We start from the raw sequence: 23,595 nt of genomic DNA, 5'->3' as shown, positions 1-23,595 counted from the left end.
ATGAGCTTCAAACTCATAAATGTTGGGCGCAGTGACAGTGTGCAAAAGGATCAACGAATTCTATTCCAACACAAATGAGAACCAACAGATGATTAGACATGTACATGGACCATTTTCACTAAGAGGATGGCGGTTAGTCATTGACAACGGTGATCCACCAGCATACAGCTTGCCATAGAAGGAGCCTTTCATGCGTGAAGAAGAAGATAGTAAGAAAGCAGAGATTCAGAAGATAGAGCATCTCTAAAACCCCAATTTGATCTCCATTACTGCATAACAAGTACTCTTTATTTCATGTTTTGTTACTTTCTGCAATTAAAACTAAGAATGATTATTGATATCCTGACTAAGAGTTACAAGATAACCATAGCTTGCTTTAAGCTAACAATCTCTGTGGGATCGACCCTTACTCATGTAAGGTATTACTTGGACGACCCAGTGCACTTGCTGGTTAGTTATTCGGAATTGCAAAAGTGTGATTGTGATTTTGTGCACCAGAAACCAACAAAACCACAAACTATATCACTCTAATCATCCCAACAACCACAACCCCAACCACCAATCAAGCAACAATAGACCCTACCATAACTCATAAAACACATTATATCACCCCAAACAGCAAACACACAACACCCACCACCAAGATACATCAACCCCCACCATACAACCATGTGAAACCAACAACAGTTTCTCAAAATTGGAGGCAGCCATAGCACAATTGTCAGCACAACTGACCGAAACTATCTCCACCATTTTGGAAAGACAGCTACAAGCTGACAGAAAGGTATATGCTAACCATGAAGAGGCCAGATCCAATATAAAGAATCAAGGGGCAGCAATTTCAAAGTTAGAGGCACAATTAGGGAGCTTATCCAAACAAATACCTATGTCCATACATACCTTTCCTAGTGACACCATGGCTATCCCAAGGGGAGAGTGCAAGGCTATAACACTAAGAAGTGGAAAGGTTGTGGAAGAAACAACCCCAAGTCAAAACCACCAAGAAGAAGAAATTGCAAAGGAACCTGAAATCAAGAAGGAAGAAAAGACCTCTGCACCATCCTCACCAAAGCAAGTTTTGAAGCCTTATGTGCCACAAGTACCCTATCCACAAAGGCTGAGGAAGGATGGGAAAGACAGCCAGTTCTCTAGATTCCTAGAAATCTTCAAGAAGCTCCAAATCAACATACCTTTTACTGAGGCTCTAGAACAAATGCCATTCTATGCCAAATTTTTAAAGGAGCTCATGACAAGGAAGAGGAATTGGGGGGAGAAAGAGACTGTAGTGCTCACTGAGGAATATAGTGCCATAATACAAAAGAAGCTTTCCCAAAAGTTGAAAGATCCTGGGAGCTTCCAAATCCCCTGTATCATTGGGGATATGAACATTGAGAAGGCATTATGTGATCTCGGAGCAAGCATAAACCTCATGTCTTTGGCCATGATGAAAAAATGAGAATAGAGGAAGCCAAGCCAACAAGGATGGCACTCCAATTGGCTGATAGAACGTTTGAATTCCCCCATGGTGTGGTGGAAGATCTATTGGTGAAAGTCGGAGAATTCATCTTTGATGTGCGGAAAACGATCCGACACAAAACTCACCGGAAAGTGTACCGGGTCGCATCAAGTAATAATAACTCACATGAGTGAGGTCGATCCCACAGGGATTGAAGGATTGAGCAATTTTAGTTTAGTGGTTAAATTAGTCAAGCAAACAAGTGTTGATTGTGTGAAATTGTGTTGACAGAAATTAAATTGCATAGAATGTAAAGGGGAGTGGGTGAATTGCAGGAAACTAAAGGGAACAAAAAGAAAAAGAGCTGAATCTTAAAGTGCAAGTAATGTAAATTGCAGAAACTTAAAGTGCAAGAAATATAAATGACGTGAAAAATAAAAGGGAAGTGGGATGTGAGAATTGTAGAAATTAGATAAGGAAAGTAAAATTAAACAAGCAGAAGAGTAGATGATGGATTCAATTCAACCAGATTTCAGATTAGAAGGAAAAATAAGCTTGATGTAGCAATTAAACAAGAAAATTAAAATGGAAATCAATAGATCTCAGGACCCAAGAGACTAGATAGCCAAGTCTAGATCTCACTGCCTTCCTAGATCCAAGTTCTAAAAACAGTTGCAAGAGAATTAAAGATCAAGCAGTGGAATAAAGGAATTCAAATATCAATTTCTCAAATGTGCAGTAGCTCAAAACAGAGAGAGATCTCAAGGTGAGATTGAGACAGAATTTCCTCAATTCTCAACACCCAAGACTCAAGTAAAGCTTTGCAGAAAAGAAAACAATAAAACCCTGAGGAAGAGAATTCAATTCTCCTCCCAGAAACTCTTTAAAAATGCAAAGTAAGCTCTCAAAACTACTCAACAAAACTAATAATTCCAAAAGCTCTCTGAAAAACTTAAATTCTAATCTATTTATACACTCTCTTCTAATGATCTTCAAGCCTTGAATTGGGCCTTGGCCTTGATGGAATTGGGTTGATAGTAGCCTCCGTTGATTGCTCTTGGTGTTGGGAAGAAATCCACTTGTGAACCGGGCCATATAACTTTCACGTTTGAGCCAACGTTTGAGGCAAACGTTGACTCAAACGTGCCATGTGAGATATTATGCAGCAGGGCTCTTTTGCTGTCATCCACGTTTGGCTCAACGTTTGATGTCAAACGTGAGCTCAAACGTGGATCTTCCCAAGCTCTCTTTTTGGCCAACGTTTGGCTCAACATTTGAGGCAAATGTTGGCGCAAACGTGGCTCATCTCAACCATCAATCAGGGGTGCTTTGCCATGCTCTTCCTTGCCAAATTGTAGGCAACGTTTGACCTCATGTTTGAGGCAAACGTTGGCGCAAACGTTGCATGCTTCCAGGAGCTCCATTTTCCTTCATTTTGGCGCCAACGTTTGACCTCACGTTTGAGGCAAACGTTGGCGCAAACGTTGCCTTCCCCTGCTTCTTTTCTTAGCCAATGTTTGCCTCAACGTTTGAGGCAAACGTTGGCACAAACGTTGAGGCCTCCCAGGGTGTTGATTTCAGCCAACGTTTGACCTCACGTTTGAGGCAAACGTTGGCGCAAACGTTGGCTTCTTCCAAGGCATTCTTCATCTTCTTTTCACGTTTGAGTTGACATTTTCCTCAAACGTTGGCTCAAACGTAAATCTCTCTTTCCAAGCCCCTTCTTACAACCTCCTTCCAAGCTTTGTTTCACCTATCATCAATCAATCAAAAACATCAAAGCTATGCTTCAAATCATGAGATTATTTCTCTTCCATAATATATGACAATTATAGCACAAAATCTCATAAAAATGCATCATTTTATACATGATTGATTGAGTCAAAGATAACATGAATTTCAACCCAATTGGCTTACTTATGGCTTAAGAAAGTGCATAAAACTAAATGAAAACAAAGAAAAGACTAGTAAAACTAGGCTAAGATGACTTGTCATTACAACACCAAACTTAAAACTTGCTTGTCCCCAAGCAAGAAGAGAATTATTGAGAAGAAAGAGTGAAAGAAGAAGAGAATGCTCATGTTAGTAGAGTATTATTGGTAGCTCATGGGGTTTTATGCAGATATGTAACTACTCACTTCTTATTGACTTGTAGGTCTAGAAATTTTCCTCTAAGCATCAAGCAACACACTGCTATGACCTCTCATTATTCTTTTATCCTTGTTTACTAAAAATTTTATTTATAAGCTTTAATTCAGTGTCATGTGTAACAAGCTTCTTTTCTTTACTTGTGCTTGACACATTATTCACTTTAGACACTTGGCTTACATTCCTTCTTAGAGCATTGATGCCCATCACCTCTTTGGTCACTAAATGTCTTGTAGTTAGGTTGCTCTTGATGGTGGATTTTCAGTTGATAATCCCGGGTTAGTTAACCCAAGTTACCAAGTGTTAATGCACTCCAAAGAACTTAATAATCCAAGCAGATCCTAGTATAAAGACACCACAGACATATACTCTAAGGTTCAAGCTATTGGTGTCTAGCTTTATTTCTTCTTTCTTTTGTTCTTGTTGCTGCCATTTTTGGCTTTTCTCATTCCATTTTTCTTTTCTTTTCAGCCAAGGACTTTTTATTTATTTGAGATTCATAGACAGTGAGCTACTTTCTACTTAAAAAGAAAACATTCTATTCCTTTTATTCACTAAAAGTGAGTCACTACACAATCACACATACATACCTCCACTTACTATTATTTGACTTCTAGCTAACAATGAACCATTTTACTTCATGTTTCAAACATTTCTTTTATTGAATTGAAAAGGCTTAGGGAACAGAGCATGCATTAGTTAAGTGAAAGTAAACACACAAGCACACACTTAGACTAGCTTACTTATTGCAAAGTGAAGCAGATAAGATGCAAGGACTTCTAACAGTTACTGTTAAGACGGGCACATTCAAACTTCCAATATAGAGTAATTCAATGGAATTAAGTGACAATACAACCTCTTGGTGGCTTATTCTCTTTACTCTCGGCTAATGATGTGCAGCCTTCCCCAGAGGGTGACTGAATTCCTGCAGAGTAAATGGAAGTTGCTTGTTTCTCAAGCCCTTAGGTGACTGGTTAGTGTGCAAGATTTTCTTGTAGGCTTTTGAACTTACTTTGCTGTGTGAACACCAAACTTAGTCCCTTGCCATTCTTTTTATGCATCAAAGTAACCATATGCAAAATTCTCCTATCTTTGCCAAAGGCAGTAAAACTAAAAACTAGAAAGTAATTAAATGGTTGAATGCTTTGTCTATTGCTTGGAGCTAGCATTAGGCAGAAAGTGAGAACGTGTTTTTAGATCAAATTTTTGGTGGAACACCAAACTTAGAATGCTTCATTCTCTCTTAATTTGTTTTGGTGTGGAACACCAAACTTAGCTCCTTGCGATACATACCAATTATTTAACCTTTTTATTGAAAAAGCTATGAAAAGAAAACTATCTCATGTTGGGTTGCCTCCCAACAAGCGCTCTTTTAATGTCACTAGCTTGACATTGGTCCCCTTAGGGTGGTTGATGACTGAAATGGCGCAGCTTATCCCCCCTCACTGTAAATCTTCTCTGTGTGCCATTATGCTCAATTTCAATATGCTCAAGGGAAAGCACTTTGTTCACTGTGTAGTAATCTTGTGCTTCTTGCTGTTGGTATACTAATTGTACCTTGTCATCCTTAGAGAACCCTTCAGTTGGGATCTTCTTATTCTTCCACCCTTTGTAAGCCTTCTTGTTTTTCTTTCTCTTTCTTGTTAGTCTTTCTTTCTTGACAGTGGCCTTTGTTGAAGAGTCTTCCTCTTTGGTTATCACTTCAAGCTTTCTTTGATTTCCCTTTTTACTTTGCATATTATCAGTCTTTTGCTCTATTGTGATGTTGGTTTCTTGCTTCGGAATATAGTTACCAATTGCCTTGCTAGTTTCTTCCTTGCTATGCACGCTTCCCTTGTCAATTTCTAGACAATGGTTTCCCTCATCACATATTTGTGTTTCTGAAAACACTTTCAGGGTGATGCTTTCCTCATGCATTCTGATAGTTAGCTCTCCCTGTTCTACATCAATGATGGCTCTAGTAGTGGCTAAAAATAGTCGCCCGAGTATTATGGAGTCACCCTCATTCTCGGTTGAGTCCAGGACCACAAAGTCTGCAGGGAAGATGAACTTGTCAACCTTAACTAACAGGTTTTCAATCACTCCCCTGGGATGTACCACTGATTGGTCTACCAATTCTAAGGACATCTGTATTGGTTTCACCTTCCCTATGCCAAGCTTTTTCATTAAGGATGATGGAATTAGATTTATGCTTGCTCCTAAGTCACACATCCCCTTGTTGATAAATAGACTTCCAATGGTGCAAGGTAGAAAGAAACTTCCAGGGTCTTCCAGCTTGGGAGGGAGTCCTTTTCTGATGAGTGCACTGCATTCTTCAGTGAGAAGCACAATCTCTTTTTCTTGCCAACTTTTCTTCTTGTTGATAAGCTCTTTCAAGAACTTTGCATACAGAGGCATTTGTTCTAATGCTTCAGCCAGTGGAATGTTTATCTCCAATTTCTTGAAGACTTCAAGAAATTTAGGGAAGTGTTGGTCCTTAGTCTCTTTGCTGAACCTTTGAGGATAAGGCAATGGAGGTGTGAAGTTCACTCCCTGCCTGTGATCCTTGGTTGATTCTTTCATTACTTCCTTTGAGTTTTGTGGTTGCTTATCCTTCTCTTGAGCCTGATTGCGAGTTTGCTTGCTTGCTGTTACATCCTTATCGTTGGTTTCCTCTTCTTCAACTTGTTTCTTGTCACCTTCCTCCTCTATTGGCCTTTTGCTGTTCTCCACTTGCTTCTTTGTAGTGTCATTGTTGCTTGTCAATGTTCTCCCACTTCTTAACTGTATCGCCTTACACTCTTCCTTAGGATTTGGAATTGTGTCACTTGGTAGTAAACTTGATGGTCTCTCTGTTGCAAAGTGTTTAGAGAGCTGGCCTATTTGTCTTTCCATATTCTTGATGGAGGCTTCTTGATTCTTGGCCGTCATTTCTTGGTGTTTCCACATTTTGTCTATCAAGGTTTCCAGGTTAGTGATTCTTTGATATTCGGGTGATGCTTGTGGTTGGTTGTGAAATGTGGGTGGTGGATGATATGTATTTTGGTTGATGGATTGGTTATGGGTTGGATAATGGTTAGAGTTGGGGTAAGTGTTTTGTGATTTTCTGAATGAGTTTTGGTTGTTGTTTTGCTGGTTGTTCCTTGGGTTATTTTGGGTTGTGTTTTTTTGCCATGGTTGTTGGCCTTGGTTATGGTTATCTCCCCATCTAAGGTTGGGGTGGTTCTTCCAGGAAGGGTTGTAGGTATCACCATAAACTTCATTCTGTCTAGAATTTTGGTTATGCATGTATTGCACTTGCTCCTGTTGTTGCTCTTCTTGGCTTTCTTCATTCTGCACCCATACAGTTGATGGTTGGCTTGTGTTCACAGCTGCTACTTGAAGGCTGTCAATTCTTTTGGCCATTTATTCAAACTGTTGTTGAATTTGTTGTTGCATCATCTTATTTTGAGCCAAAATGGAGTCCACTCCTTCCAGTTCTAGTACCCCCTTTCTCTGTGATGGTTGGCGGGTTCTTTGATGAGCAAAGAAGTATTGATTGTTGGCCACCATGTCCACAAGATTCTGGGCTTCTTCAGCAGTTTTCATCAGTTGTAATGAACCTCCAGCAGAGTGATCTAATGCCTCTTGAGATTTCAACGTCAAGCCTTCATAGAAATTCTGCAGCACATCCCATTCATTGAACATTTCTGGGGGACACTTTCTGATTAGAGCTTTGTACCTCTCCCATGATTCATACAAGGATTCGGCATCTAATTGGGTGAATGTCTGCACCTCAGTTTTCAGCCTGACGATCCTTTGGGGTGGGTAGAATTTGGCTAAAAATTTAGTCACCATATCATCCCAACTAGTGATACTTCCTTTGGAAAAAGTTTCAAGCCATTGTGCAGCCTTATCCCTTAATGAGAATGGGAATAACAAAAGCTTGTATGTTTCAGGATTCACGCCATTGGATTTGACAGTGTCACAAATCCTTAAGAAGGTAGATAAATGCTGGTTAGGATCTTCCAATGGGCTTCCTCCATAGGAACAATTGTTCTGGAAAAGTGTAATAAGTTGTGGTTTTAGCTCAAAGTTGTTTGCATTGACATTGGGAGTGAGGATGCTACTCCCACAGTGTCTTGGATTTGCAAATGTGTATGAGGCCAAAACTCTCCTCTGTGGTGGATTGTTGTTGTTGTTAGCTGCTCCCCCTGGTGGATTGGGATTAGATGAATCTCCTTCTATTTCGTGATATTCTTCCTCAGATTCTTCCTCTCCAACGATACCTTTCCCTCTTTCAGCTCTTCTTATTCTCCTGAGAGTCCTCTGATCAGCTTCAGATAAAATAGGAATAGCTCTCCCTGTACCTGACATACAAACAAGACAAGAGAAACACATAACCAGTGATACTTCACTCTATTGCTAGAATGAAGTTTTAATTAGCTTAAGCAAAAATTCAAACAGTTAGTGGGTTAGTCAAAATTAAAGAAAAAGTGCTTGATCTAAACTACCACCTCACGTAATCATTGTCAATCTATTCAATCCCCGGCAACGGCGCCAAAAACTTGATGTGTGAAAAACGATCCGACACAAAACTCACCGGCAAGTGTACCGGGTCGCATTAAGTAATAATAACTCACATGAGTGAGGTCGATCCCACAGGGATTGAAGGATTGAGCAATTTTAGTTTAGTGGTTGAATTAGTCAAGCAAACAAGTGTTGATTGTGTGAAATTGTGTTGACAGAAATTAAATTGCATAGAATGTAAAGGGGAGTGGGTGAATTGCAGGAAATTAAAGGGAACAAAAAGAAAAAGAGCTGAATCTTAAAGTGCAAGTAATGTAAATTGCAGAAACTTAAAGTGCATGAAATATAAATGACGTGAAAAATAAAAGGGAAGTGGGATGTGGGAATTGCAGAAATTAGATAAGGAAAGTAAAATTAAACAAGCAGAAGAGTAGATGATGGATTCAATTCAACCAGATTTCAGATTAGAAGGAAAAACAAGCTTGATGTAGCAATTAAACAAGGAAATTAAAATGGAAATCAATAGATCTCAGGACCCAAGAGACTAGATAGCCAAGTCTAAATCTCACTGCCTTCCTAGATCCAAGTTCTGAAAACAGTTGCAAGAAAATTAAAGATCAAGCAGTGGAATAAAGGAATTCAAATATCAATTTCTCAAATGTGCAGTAGCTCAAAACAGAGAGAGATCTCAAGGTGAGATTGAGACAGAATTTCCTCAATTCTCAACACCCAAGACTCAAGTAAAGCTTTGCAGAAAAGAAACCAATAAAACCCAGAGGAAGAGAATTCAATTCTCCTCCCAGAAACTCTCTAAAAATGCAAAGTAAGCTCTCAAAACTACTCAGCAAAACTAATAATTCCAAAAGCTCTCTGAAAAACTTAAATTCTAATCTATTTATACACTCTCTTATAATGATCTTCAAGCCTTGAATTGGGCCTTGGCCTTGATGGAATTGGGTTGATAGTAGCCTCCGTTGATTGCTCTTGGTGTTGGGAAGAAATCCACTTGTGAACCGGGCCAAGTAACTTTCACGTTTGAGCCAACGTTTGAGGCAAACGTTGACTCAAACGTGCCATGTGAGATATTATGCAGCAGGCCTCTTTTGCTGTCATCTACGTTTGGCTCAATGTTTGAGGTCAAACGTGAGCTCAAACGTGGATCTTCCCAAGCTCTCTTTTTGGCCAATGTTTGGCTCAACGTTTGAGGCAAACGTTGGTGCAAACGTGGCTCATCTCAACCATCAATCAGGGGTGCTTTGCCATGCTCTTCCTTGCCAAATTGTAGCCAACGTTTGACCTCATGTTTGAGGCAAACGTTGGCGCAAACGTTGCATGCTTCCAGGAGCTCCATTTTCCTTCATTTTGGCGCCAACATTTGACCTCACGTTTGAGGCAAACTTTGGCGTAAACGTTGCCTTCCCCTACTTCTTTTCTTAGCCAACGTTTGCCTAAACGTTTGAGGCAAATGTTGGCGCAAACGTTGAGGCCTCCCAGGGTGTTGATTTTAGCCAACGTTTGACCTCACGTTTGAGGCAAACGTTGGCGCAAATGTTGGCTTCTTCTAGGGCATTCTTCATCTTCTTTTCACGTTTGAGTTGATGTTTTCCTCAAACGTTGGCTCAAACGTAAATCTCTCTTTCCAAGCCCCTTCTTGCAACCTCCTTCCAAGCTTTGTTTCACCTATCATCAATCAATCAAAAACATCAAAGCTATTCTTCAAATCATGAGATTGTTTCTCTTCCATAATATATGACAATTATTGTAACAACCCTAATTTTCGAGTACGCGAGATCTTTTCTGAAAGTACGGAGAACTCCGGAGGATCAGTAAAGGGAGAAGCTCTGATATATTATCAAGTACCTCAATCCTAATTGTCATTATGTCATCTTTAAGCTAGAACCTTTTATGAGGCAAGCTCGATAATGCAGTTACGAAGAACATAGTTTTTGAACCGTATCGGTTAGGAGTTTTGATCCGGTTTTTCGTAGATAGTCTCAGTTTGATGAACTGGACTCGATTCATGAGAGAAGAGAGATAATAGGGTAATATTATCATTATATTAGTAATAAAAGTTTCTTGAATGATATTATAAGGTTACCTGGTCAGTTTTAGTTAAAAATAGAAAATCGGTTTAACCGGATTTACGGTTTACTGGTGCAGCTTAGCACCAGCACTCTCTAATGACTTTAGCAATGCTAAGGCCTCATCATACATGTTTTATTCTCATAATAAATATGTTACTAGTGTCATTTATGCTAGTAACTCAGAAAATAATTTTTAGAGATGTTTTTACGAGTGTTCCGATACACCTAGTTTTAGTAGTTATACACCAGAGATATTTTAATATTATTTTAATCCACCTCCAAGCCAACCAATCACAACTCACCCTACACCCCCAAAACCCCCAAGGCTGCCTCATTTGCTCATTGTGGCCGAAAATCACCAAGAGAAAAAGGAGATAAAGTTCTTGGTTCATAAATCTTCAAAGCTTGATTTCTTCTGAACTAAAACTCAAATCAAAACTCCGATTTCACCAAAATGATCCTCTCTTCTTCCTCTACAAAACCATGTGAATTATCAAGGCTGGAAATAAGGTGAGATGGCTGTCTCCCTCCCTCTTCAATTCGGTTTCAAGGAAACATGGGTAAATATGTGTTTTCTTGATGTGTTTTAGGAGGAAAAAGTGCTTAAGGACCACCTGAAAGTTTGATTGAATTAGGAGCAGCAAAACCAGGTAGGGTGTCACGAAATTAATCTTGATTATTTGTGTTTGAGATGTGTGAATTTTGTATGATTTGGCTGTGCTAAAAAGTGGTTGCATATATGATTGATTCTTGGTGAAAATTTGGTGAAATTTTGATGAAATTTGATGAAATTCAAGCTATGAATGTGTGTTCTTGTGGCTGCTGGAAAAATGAACCCTAGGCCCTAAATTGAGGTTCAATTTGTGTTAAAATCATGTGGAAAAGATGGGGTTTTAGTGGCTGGGAATTTATTATGAATTTTGGTAAAAATCGGTTGCTGAAAAGATTGAAAAACGGGTAAAAACAGAGAAAGAATTTGAAGAATATACGAAGAACACGAAGAACACTTTGAGTGTGGTGAAGAACAATGAAGAACACCTTTTTGATTCATAAAAGGGCAAGGAAGTAATTATTTTGGTGTTTGAGGGGTTATTTTGTAATTTCTAAAAGTTAGGGTGGTAAAAGTAAAAATATTAAAAGTTACGGGTGGTAAAAAGTGAATTTTAAAGGTTAAAGGTAAAAGTGAGTTAATTTTCGAAAATTTAATAATAAAATAATAAATAATAATAAAATATTAAATAATAATATTTAATTAAAAATAATATTTTAATAAAAATAATAAAATAATGCAGAAAAGGCAGTTTTCTGTAAAAGCTTTAGAAAGACAACTTTAAGTGCAGAATTCTCCTAATTACCTTCATAAAACACTTAGGGAGTGGTAATAACATGTTAGTGAGGCAAAGATAAAGAAAAGATAAAAAGTTAAAGAAAAGATAAAAATCGAAGAAAAAGTCTGTAATGTTTTAATGACAGAAAACAGATAGAGATTAGTAAACGAATTAGGGCAACTTAGATAGTACTTGAGTTGTGACTAGGGTTAGGTATTATATGAAAAGTTAAACTGTTTCAGTATAGACTTAATGAACCTATACTTGGGACAGGCTAACTATTCATACCGAAATTTACATAAGCTTTAAATACATATGTTAAGCAGAGAAAAGAGTAACCAGAGCAGAATAAAGAGACACAGAGAACAGAGTAACCAGAGCAGAATAGAGGGATACAGAGAAAAGAGTAATCTGAGCCAAGTAAAAAGACATAGAGAAGAGAGTAATGTGACAAAGAGAAATGGTTTGAGTTAAGATGTAAAAGTAAAAGCTGTAGAGTTTGTATGGCGTGATTGAACAGAGAAAGAAAGAGTTACAGCGTAAGAATGTGAAAGTGATGATGAATAATGAGAATGTTAATGAATGATGATAATGAGAATGATTATGTAAGAATCTGCTGCAGAGAGGCAGTCAGATAGATGGTGGTACGACCACTGAGAATGCTTTCCTGGGATACCTTGCTATAATGCTTTGCTGTAAGACAGAGGTTGCTTACAGAGGTATCAAGATGAATGTGCTCCTGTAAGACAGAGGTTGCTTACAGTGAGTGTGTTGTGGCTCCTGTAAGACAGAGGTTGCTTACAGTGAGTGTGTTGTTGCTCCTGTAAGACAGAGGTTGCTTACAGTGAGTGTGTTGTTGCTCCTGTAAGACAGAGGTTGCTTACAGTGAGTCTGTTGGGCATATATCGGCTAATAAGTGCCACCCTGCAAGACAAAGGTTGCTTGCAGTGGATACCCTGCAAGACAAAGGTTGCTTGCAATGGGTATTGCCAACAGGAAAGCCTTATCCAGACAGAGGTTGCTGGGTAACGTCGGGAGTGGGTATGTAACCGACAGATGAGCTCATTACCTGCGCTAGGACTAGACATGCATCATACTTGGTTGTGCATTTTCTCTATTGTGATTGTTGCATGAATGTATGCTTTCTTTGTTTGTATTCTATTCTCCGTGTTTGTGTCTGTGTTTTACTTTCTTGTATTCTTCTGTTTGCGATCTTTTTCTGTTTTCTCTATTTTCTCTATTTATCTGTCTTCTGTTTACTACTTCTCTATATTCTGTTATTAGTCTGCTAAACAACACAAAATTAATGAACGTAACTAATAACCCCGGCCCTACTAAGAACTCCCCAGTTCTTACCCCTTCTCTCTCCCTTCCTCCTCCAGATGGAAGCATGAGTACCCTTCCGTAGTTCGCTGATGACCGTTCGTAAAGAGAATTCCGCTCTAGGTAGTCTTCTGAGTCTAGGGTGAATCTCTTTATCTATGTATATGTATATACTGTGAGACCAGCCAACGTCTGCACCCCGCTCGTATGCGCACTTTAACCTGAATCCTGTGTACGAGACTCCCGTTGTGTGGCTACTTGATGAGGTACCAGAGGGACGTCCTATGGCAATGTCTGATCGTGCAGAGGAATAGCAGATAATATCCTACCTTTGGTGACGTTCACTTGACTTGAGTTTTTGAAGACTTAGAACGTACTTTCCCTCGCTTTAGTAGTTTAGAGGGACTAGGCGAGTATAGAGTCTAGGCTAGCCTGGGTGCCAGCTTAGGGACTTCTTGAACAGGTCAGTACCTGGGATGTTGTATATATATATATATATGTATATAGATATTATTTAGCTATATCTAGGGGTGTTCTAACTAAAGGTCTATACTCTAATAAAGGCTGGATCACTGAATCTTGTTAGCTGCTTGTGATGTATTTATGTGTGGTTGTTTATAACTATTTTATCTGTTATTATTTGTGAATTGATTATAAATGATTATGTTTATTAATCCAAACGTTTTCAGAAAAAAAAATACACCTCGCAAATTAACTACGTTTTTAACAACGAATCAGGCTCATATGATAAATAATAGATAATAACTAGGAAGACAAATTGGTAGCGCTCAGTTTCCGGTGTGTCCTAGGCGTACTGAAAATTGGGTCGTTACAATTATAGCACAAAATCTCATGAAAATGCATCATTTTATACATGATTGATTGAGTCAAAGATAACATGAATTTCAACCCAATTGGCTTACTTATGGCTTAAGAAAGTGCATAAAACTAAATGAAAATAAAGAAAAAGACTAGTAAAACTAGGCTAAGATGACTTGTCATCAATCTTCCTAGCTAATTTTGTTGTGCTTGACATGGAGGAAGAAGCCAACACATCAATCATCCTAGGAAGGCCATTCCTAGCCACTGCTGGAGCTATAATTGATGTTCAAAAAGGGGAGCTAGTCTTGAGATTACATGAAGAGAAGATGGTTTTCAATGTCTTCAAGGCAATGAGCTACCCCAAGGAAGCCATTAGTGAATGCATGATGGTGGATACCATTGAAACCTTGGTTCAAAGAGTCCTAGAAGAAGAACAATGTGAAGAAACCCAATAGCAAGATCAACAAGTCTCATGTCGTGAGCTACCACTGGAGGCTATGGACAATTCAATCATGATGGATAATCTAAGCAAGATGGGATTGGAGGCACCAAAGTTGGAACTAAAGATTCTACCCCCAAGTTTCAAATATGCTTACTTGGGTAATAACAACACATACCAAGTAATCATTAACTCAAACCAGAATGAGGAATAAGAAGAGGAGTTCATCCAAGTGCTAAAACAACATAAGGATGCTATAGGTTGGACACTTACGGATCTAAAGGGAATCAGTTCTTCAATGTGAATGCACAAGATCCTACTTGAGGAAGGTGCAAAGCCCTCAAGACAGCAACAGAGAAGTCTGAACCCAACAATGAATGAGGTAGTCCAAAAGGAGGTGTTGAAACTATGGCAAGCCGGGGTGATTTACCCTATCTCAGACAGTCCTTGGGTAAGCCCTGTGCAAGTAGTCCCCAAGAAAGAAGGGATCACTGTTGTGCCAAATGAGAAGAATGAATTGATACCAACAAGAACAGTGACTGGCTGACGCATGTACATTGATTATCGAAAGCTCAATGAAGCCACCAGGAAGGATCACTTCCCCCTACCTTTCATGGACCAAATGCTAGAAAGACTTGCAGGACATGAATATTACTGCTTCCTGGATGGTTACTCTGGCTATAACCAAATAGTTGTAGACCCTAAAGCCCAGGAGATCATTTACTTGTCTCTATGGAGTTTTTGCTTATAGGAGAATGCCCTTTGGATTGTGCAATGCACCTACAACATTTCAAAGGTGCATGCTCTCCATCTTTTCAGACATGATTGAGAAGTTCATAGAAGTGTTTATGGACGACTTCTCTGTGTTTGGGGATTCATATTCTGATTGCCTACATCATCTTGCCATGGTGCTAAAGAGATGCCAAGAAACCATCCTGGTTTTAAACTGGGAGAAGTGCCACTTTATGGTAACTGAAGGGGTGGTTCTTGGTCAAAATATCTCTAAAAAGGTCATAGAGGTAGACAAGGCAAAGATGGAAGTAATTGAAAAGTTGCCTCCACCTTGCAATGTCAAGGCAATTAGAAGCTTTTTGGAACATGCTGGTTTCTGTAGGAGGTATATAAAAGATTTTTCAAAGATTGCAAAACCCCTTAGCAACCTACTTGTCTCAAATACCCCTTTGTCTTTGATAGAGAGTGTATGTTAGCCTTTGATGAACTTAAAAATAGACTTTCCTCTATACCTATTATAGCACCACCTAGTTGGGATTTACCCTTTGAATTGATGTGTGACGCATCTGATTTCGCTGTTGATGCTGTTCTAGGGCAAAGGAAAGACAAGCTAGTGCATGTTATTACTATGCTAGCAAAGTCCTCAATGAGAATGAAAGGAACTACACCACTACAGAGAAGGAACTCTTAGCCAGAGCCTTTGTTTTTGATAATTTTTGATCATATCTTATTGGCTCAAAAGTTACTGTTTTCATTGAGCATGCAGCCCTCAAATATCTATTGACCAAGCAAGAATCCAAGCTTAGGTTGATAAGGGGGGTCTTGCTACTTCAAGAATTTAACACAGAGATAAAAGATAGAAGTGGGGCAGAGAACAAGGTGGCTAACCATCTCTCAATAATTCCACACAAAGAAGATGAAGCACAACTTGAAGTGAATGAAAGCTTCCCTGATGAGCAGTTGATGATGATTCAAGAAAGCCCTTGGTTTGCTGACATAGCCAACTTCAAGGCTATTGGGGAGTTGCCCACCAACATCAATAGACACATGAGGAGGAAGCTACTCAATGATGCTAAACACTACATCTGGAATGAGCCGTACTTGTTCAAAAAGGGTGTTGATAGAATCTTAAGGAGATGCATTTCACAAGAAGAAGGGCAAGAAGTGTTGTGGCAATTCCATGGATCTGTATATGGAGGCCATTTTAGTGGAGAAAGAACAGCAACAAAGGTGCTCCAATGTGGATTCTTTTGGCCAATAGTATTCAAAGATGCTAAGGAATTGGTGTCAATGTGCAATGAATGCCAAAGAGCTGGGAACCTACCCAAGAAAAATGAGATGCCACAGTATTTTATTCTAGAACTCGAGTTGTTTGATGTATGGGGAATTGACTTCATGGGTCCCTTCCCTACCTCATACTCAAACAAGTACATTCTAGTAGCAGTGGACTATGTATCTAAGTGGGTGGAGGCCTTTGCAGCACCAACAAATGATAACAATGTGGTCATGAATTTCCTTAGGAGGAACATCTTTAGCCGATTTGGAGTCCCCAGAGCTCTTATTAGTGATGGAGGGAGCCACTTCTGCAACAGACCATTGGAAGCCCTCCTCTTGAGATATGGAGTGAAACATAAGGTTTCAACACCTTATCACTCTCAAATAAGTGGGCAGACAGAGGTATCCAACAGAGAGCTAAAGCGAATTCTAGAGAAAACTGTGGGAACTTCAAGAAAGGACTGGTCAAAGAGGCTAGACGACGCTCTTTGGGCATATAGGATAGTCTTCAAAACACCAATAGGGATGACCCCCTATCAGCTGGTGTATGGGAAGGCATGTCACCTACCCCTTGAGCTTGAACACAAAGCCTTTTAGGCACTCAAGCTACTAAACTTTGATAGTAATGCTGCTGGGGAGAAAAGAATCTTGCAACTGCAAGAACTAGAAGAACTCAGAGCTCAAGCATATGAAAATGCCAAAATCTACAAGGAAAAAGCTAAGAGGTGGCATGATCAAAAGATAGTAAGAAGAGAGTTTGTAGAAGGTCAAAAGGTGTTATTATACAACTCAAGACTCAAATTCTTCCCAGAGAAACTTAAGTCTCGATGGTCAGGACCTTTTACCATCCTTAAAGTATCCTCTTATGGTCATGTAGAGCTCATGGAGGACAAAAATCAGAGAACTTTCACTGTAAATGGCCATAGACTTAAACATTACTTGGGAGACTCTTTGGAGGAGTAGAGAGTGAGCTACAACCTCAACTGAAGATGGAAGAATGTCAAGCCAATGACATTAAAGAAGCGCTGGTTGGGAGGCATCCCAACATTCATATCCTTTTGATTTCCTGCTTTCTAGAAGTAGTTTTAGAATTGCCAATTTAGATAATTTAAGTTCCAGTTTAATACCTTTGTTTCTCTTGCTTTCTAAGAGTAGATTGTAAGTGGTAGATTAGGTAGTTTAAATATCAGTTCCAATATTTGGCAGCTAATAATTCTTTACTTTGTTTTCTTTTTCTGAAAATGCAATTTGATTAACAAACTTACTGATGATGAGTGATTGGGCTGGGAACTAGCTAAAAAGCTAAGTTTGGTGTGGCCACTAACCCACTTAATCTAGGCTTACAAACCTTTGAATGAATTAATTTTGAGAATAAGCCCAGAGATTAAGTTTGGTGTGGCCACCACCATGTAATGCCCACATAGTAAGCCCAACATATTTTTAGTCTGAATGCATTAAATAAATTGGCTGTGCATATAAGGTCACCTTAATGTGTTCAGAAGGAGTTAAAGAATTTGAAAGAAGTGAAGTTAATTCACCCTTATGAACACATTAAATACCTAATGATAAAACCAATTTATTAGATGCAAAGAAATTAAGTTTGGTGTCCCAAGGGACATTCATCAATTGCATTTCAATTATATGTTATGAAAGGGAATACAAAGGGGTTTTTTTCACTTATGGTGTTTTGGTTTTCACTTTTAGGAGAGAGGATGGGGCCCACATAATTGATAGCTCATCAAGAAGAGAGTCAAAGTGTACTTGCACTTTGGAACTCAACACATGCAGAGAATCAAAAGAAAAGAAGGGTTGGCGCCTTTTCCGATGCTAGGCGCCACTTCCCAAGTGGAAAAAGATAAATTGCTTTAAAATCCCACCACAGCCCTCCCTACGAGCCAACACTTCTCACCACTATAAAAGCTAAACACTTCCCCCCACTCTTCACATTTCACCCCCCAAAAGTTCACACGTGAAAAAACCCTATTCTCTCTTTTCTTTCTCTTTTCTTCCACTTGATTAGGGATAATCAAGTCCTAAGTTTGGTGTGTGGAGCAAACCTTTCCTTTGCTTCTTATTTCTCTACCCCTTCTTCCAATTTCTTCAACCTTTCACACTTCTTTTCAAACCCAATGGCACCACCAAGAGCCTCATCATCAAAGAAGAGAAAGACCAATGAACCAACTTCAGGATCCTCTGCAAGCTACAATGAATATAAGTTCCTCTCATCATTCAACCAAAACCAATTTTATGGTTGGGTGAGTGAGAGGCAAATCATTCCCGAAGTTGGCTTCCAACTTGGTAGAAATGAGCACCCAGAGATCAACCGAGAAATCGAAAGCAGAGGATGGGCACTCTTGTGCAACCCACCAAGAAAGGTGGTAGAGAGCTTGGTCAAAGAATTCTATGCCAATGCAGTACCCCAACCTGGGCAACCTTATGGCTGTCTAAGTTATGTTAGGGGGAAGGCTATTGATTACAGCCCCTCCAACATAGACATAATGTTGATGGTGAAGCAAACAAGCTCCACTCAGAGCTATGAAGAGAGGATCAAGCAGCAGGATGCAGGATTTGATGAAATCCTTAATGAAATTTGCGTGCTGAATGTGCAGTGGATTAATGACAAGGATGGGAGACCCAACCAGCTGAGGAGAAGAGATTTGAACCCCCAAGCTAGAGGGTGGCTAGACTTTGTGAGAAGGTCTCTAATTCCCACATCCAACACTTTAGAGGTGACTAAAGAAAGAGTTGTGCTCATATACAGCATAATGAAGGGGGAAAATGTCAACGTTGGAGAGATGATTACCAACAACATTAACAAAATACTGAAAAGTACCAAAGATAGCTCAAGGTTGGCATTCCCCAGCATCATTCAAAGGCTATGTGATGAAGCAGGGGTTGAGAAGATTATTGATGAAGTCATGGTGGAGCAAGACAAGCCTATAACTACCAAGAAGATGGCTAAGGTGGTAGCTGTTAACCGACTTCAAAGGACCAGGGAGCATAGAGCTCAAGCTCATATGCCACAAGGGCAACCATAAGAATAAGAAGAAGTTGAGGAATAACCGCATTACCTAGCACTTCAACCACCACCTTACCAACAATACCAACAATTTCCTGAAGGATTCAACTGGGAACAATTGCAAGGAGACATACACCAAATGAAAAGAGACATACACCATCTTAGAGAGGATGTCAACCAACTCAAACAGCAACAACAACAATGGGACCATGATGAGCGGATAATTTATAACCTTTTTGGCATTGTTTTTACATAGTTTTAGTACATTTTAGTTACTTTTTATTATATTTTTATTACTTTTTATTCAAAAATCACATTTCTGGGCTTTACTATGAGTTTGTGTATTTTTCTATAATTTCAGGTATTTTCTGGCTGAAATTGAGGAACCTGAGCAAAAATCTGATTCAGAGGTTGAGAAAGGACTGCAGATGCTGTTGGATTCTGACCCTCCTGCACTCGAAATGAATTTTCTAGAGCTACAGAAACCCACTTGGCGCATTCTCAATTGCGTTGTAAAGTAGACATCTTGGGCTTTCCAGCAATATATAATAGTCTATACGTTTCCCAAAATTTGATGGCCCAAACTGGCATTCAAAGCCAGCCTAAAACTTTCTGACGTAAAACACCAGAACTGGCACTATAACCGGCGTTTAACGCCCAAATTGGCACCCTGGGTGGCGTTTAACTCCAAAGATGGCCTAAGCACGAAAAAGCTTCAATGCTCAGCCCAAGCACACACCAAGTGGGCCCCGGAAGTGGATTTCTGCTCTATCTGCACTTAGTTACTCAATTTCTGTAAACCTATGTTACTAGTTTAGTATAAAAGCTACTTTTAGAGATTTATTTTGAAACTCATGACAATTTTATTTTTTACATTGTATCTCTGACGGCATGAGTCTGTAAACCCCATTGGTAGGGGTGAGGAGCTATGCTGTGTCTCAATGGATTAATGCAATTACTACTGTTTTCTATTCAATCACGCTTGATTCTATTCTAAGATACTCATTCGTACTTCAATCCGGAGAAGATGATGACCCGTGACACTCATCATTATTCTCACATTTACAAATGCGTGCCTGAAAACCACTCCCGTTCTACATGAGCTCAACGTAGTCACTAGGCGACAGCTTGAGTGCTTATCTCTTGGGTCTTTGATTCACGGACCGTGTCCGTGAGATCAGAATCTTTGTGGTAGAGGCTAGAACCAATTGGTAGCATTCCTGGGATCCAAAAAGTCTAAACCTTGTCTGTGGTATTCCGAGTAGGATCAGGGAAGGGATGACTGTGACGAGCTTCAAACCTGCGAATGTTGGGCGCAGTGACAGTGTGCAAAAGGATAGAGATATTCTATTCCGACGCTAGCGGGAACCAACAAATGATTAGCCGTGCGGTAGCTATACATGGCATTTTTCATCCGAGATGATTAATCTGATATTTGATTAGCCGTACAGAGATCGTGCCAGGTATTTTTCACTAAGAGGATCATATAGCCTGCCATGGAAGGAAGCCATGCGTATTTGGAGAGGAAGACAGTAGGAAAGCAGAGATTCAGATGACAGAGCATCTCCGGAACCTCAACCTGTTCCTCATTACTGAATCACAAGTACTTTTTAATTCATGTTATTTACTTTTCATAACAAAATCATTTTTATTATTAATCTCCTGACTAAGATTTACAAGATAACCATAGCTTGCTTCAAGCCGACAATCTCCATGGGATCGACCCTTACTCACGTAAGGTATTACTTGGACGACCCAGTGCACTTGCTGGTTAGTTGTACGAGTTGTGAAAAGTGTGATTTACAATTTTGTGCACCAAGTTTTTGGTGTCGTTGCCGGGGATTGTTCGAGTTTGGACAACTGACGGTTTATCTTGTTGCTTAGATTAGGAAAAATTTATCTTTTTGGTTTAAAGTCACTAAAATTGAACCTTCTATTATTGTTTTTGGTTAAAATTTTAAAATCCTTATTTTCTTTTTCTAGATTTCTTTTTTTTTTCAAAAATTTTAATAAATTTTTAAAAACCAATAACCTCATAATTTAGTCTTCTGTTTGAGTTTAGTTTCATGTTTTAAGTTTGTTGTCAATTGCATGTTTTTATTTTCCTTCAATTTTTTGAATTATATGTTCCTTGTTCTTTCTTGATCTTCAAGTTGTTCTTGTTTATTTTCCTTGTTTGATCTTTAGTTTTTCTTGTTTTGTGTTTTTTCTTGTTTTTCTTGTGCATTTTCGAATTATTAGTGTCCAAAGTATAAAAAATTTTAAGTTTGGTGTCCTTTGTGTTTTTAATTCCTTAAAAATTTTCAAAAATTTGTTCTTGGTGTTCATCTTGATCTTCAAAGTGTTCTTGGTGTTCATCTTGACATTCAAAGCGTTCTTGTTTGTTTTCCTTGTTTTGATCTAAAAATTCTAAGTTTGGTGTCATTTTATTGTTTTTCTCTTTCCTCATTAAAGTCAAAAATATATTTTCTCTTTAATTTTAATTGATTTTTTTTTCAAAATTTACATTAAAAATTCAGATTTTTATTTTAAAAATTTTATCTTATCTTATCTTAGTTTTAAATCTCAAAAAAATAAAATTTTTTTCAAAAATCATATCTTTTTCAAAATATTATCTTATCTTATTTCAAATTCAAAAATTCAAAATTCAAAATTTAAATTTGAAATTTGAAATTTCAAAATTTAAAATTCAAAATTTAATTTTCAAATTTAAAATTTAAATTTCAAAACTTTTTAATTTAAAAACTTATCTTCCCTTACCTAACTTATCTTATCTTTTCTAATCTCAATTCTTCAAATCATATCTTTTTCAAATCTTTTCTTTTATTTATTTTCTTACAAGTATCTTTAATTTTAAGTCATATCTCAAAACTTCCTAACCACTTTCTCTCTCTTCATTTTTCGAAAATCCTCACCCAAAAATTTTCAAATCTTATTAATTAATTAATTAAGTTAGTTTTCTAATTTTATTTATTTCCTTTCTTCTTATTTTTATTTTATTTTATTTATTTATTATTTTCAAAATTTGCATCCTTTTATTTATTTACTTTATTTTCAATTTTGTTAAATTCAAAAAGAAAAAGAGGAATAAAATTTTTATTCACAATCCACATCATCTTCCTTTCTCCAAAATGGACCTAAGTGGAAATAAACAATCCAAAAAGACTCTGGGGTCATATGCTAACCCCACTACTGTTGCATATGGGAGTAGTATCTATATACCCCCATAAGAGCCAACAACTTTGAGCTAAACCCTCAACTCATTATCATGGTGCAGCAAAATTGCCAGTATTCCGGTCTTCCACAGGAAGAACCTACTGAGTTTCTGGCACAATTCTTACAAATTGCTAACACAGTACGTGATAAAAAAGTGGATCAGGATGTCTACAGATTATTACTGTTTCCATTTACTGTAAAAGATCAAGCTAAGATATGGTTAAATTACCAACCCACAACAAGCATAAGAACATGGAAACAGTTATCAAACAAATTCCTGAATCAATATTTCCCTCCAAAAAGGATGACAGCTAAGGATGGACATCCAAGGCTTTAAACCAGAGGATAATGAATCTCTTTATAATTCTTGGGAGAGGTACAGAGCGATGCTAAGGAAATGCCCCTCTGAAATATTTTCAGAGTGGGTGCAGTTAGACATCTTCTACTACGGGCTTACTAAAAAGGCCCAGACATCTCTAGACCACTCAACTGGTGGATCTATACACATGAGAAAGACAATTGAAGAGGCTCAAGAACTCATTGATACAGTTGCTAGAAATCAGCATCTGTACCTAAGAAGTGAGTCCTCCATGAAAGAAGAGGCTAAAGCAGTATCCACTGAACCTAGTCCTCAAGAACAAGTTACTAAACTCAATCAGCAATTGCTCATCATAACAAAACAGTTTGAAGAATTCAAAGAGATGCTCCAAGACACTAAAAATGCTAACAAGAATATGGAAGCACAATTGAATTAGACAAGACAACAGCTATCTAAACAGATAACAGAAGAATGCCAAGCTGTTCAATTAAGGAGTGGAAAGACACTGAATGTATCAATCCAAGGCAGCAGAAAACCAAGAAAGGAACAACTGACAAAGAATAACCAAACCACTACCCAAAATTCCTCTGAGGACAGTAAGAGCCCAGAGAGGAATGATCTGGTGTTCAAACGCCAGAGAAGGGTGGACAGTTGGCATTAAACGCCCAAGGGACGGCCAATTCTGGCGTCCAAACACCAGAAAAGGGTGGCAATCTGGCGTTAAATGCCCATGTAGCACCCAATTCTGGTATTCAAACGCCATTAAGGGATCAGACACCTGCAAGTGCTGATAACAACCCCCTTAAGTAGGCTTCTCCAACCACTTCTGTAGGAAATAAACCTGCAGCAACTAAGGTTAAAGAATACGAAGCCAAGATGCCTTATCCTCAGAAACTCCTTCAAGCGGAATAGGATAAACAATTTTCCTGCTTTGCAGACTATCTAA

At 38.5% G+C, this 23,595-nt stretch overlaps 1 protein-coding gene across 1 annotated transcript; it reads left to right on the top strand.

The window, feature by feature from the left end:
* Nucleotides 1-916: 916 nt before the first annotated feature.
* LOC130980906 (uncharacterized) lies at nucleotides 917-1,456 on the top strand. The gene has a single exon (XM_057904550.1). The coding sequence runs from the start codon at nucleotides 917-919 to the stop codon at nucleotides 1,454-1,456; it is 540 nt and encodes a 179-aa protein (XP_057760533.1).
* The last annotated feature ends 22,139 nt before the right edge of the window (nucleotides 1,457-23,595 follow it).

The sequence above is a fragment of the Arachis stenosperma genome, chromosome 5 (genome assembly GCF_014773155.1).
Source record: "Arachis stenosperma cultivar V10309 chromosome 5, arast.V10309.gnm1.PFL2, whole genome shotgun sequence".
In the NCBI taxonomy this organism is placed as follows: Eukaryota; Viridiplantae; Streptophyta; class Magnoliopsida; order Fabales; family Fabaceae; genus Arachis; species Arachis stenosperma.
The sequence above is the reverse complement of the archived record's forward strand: the minus strand, read 5'-3'. Positions and strand labels throughout refer to the sequence as shown.

Excerpts from the sequence above, each read along its gene's own strand:
- LOC130980906 (XM_057904550.1), top strand. The coding sequence starts at position 917 with ATGGCTATCCCAAGGGGAGAGTGCAAGGCTATAACACTAAGAAGTGGA.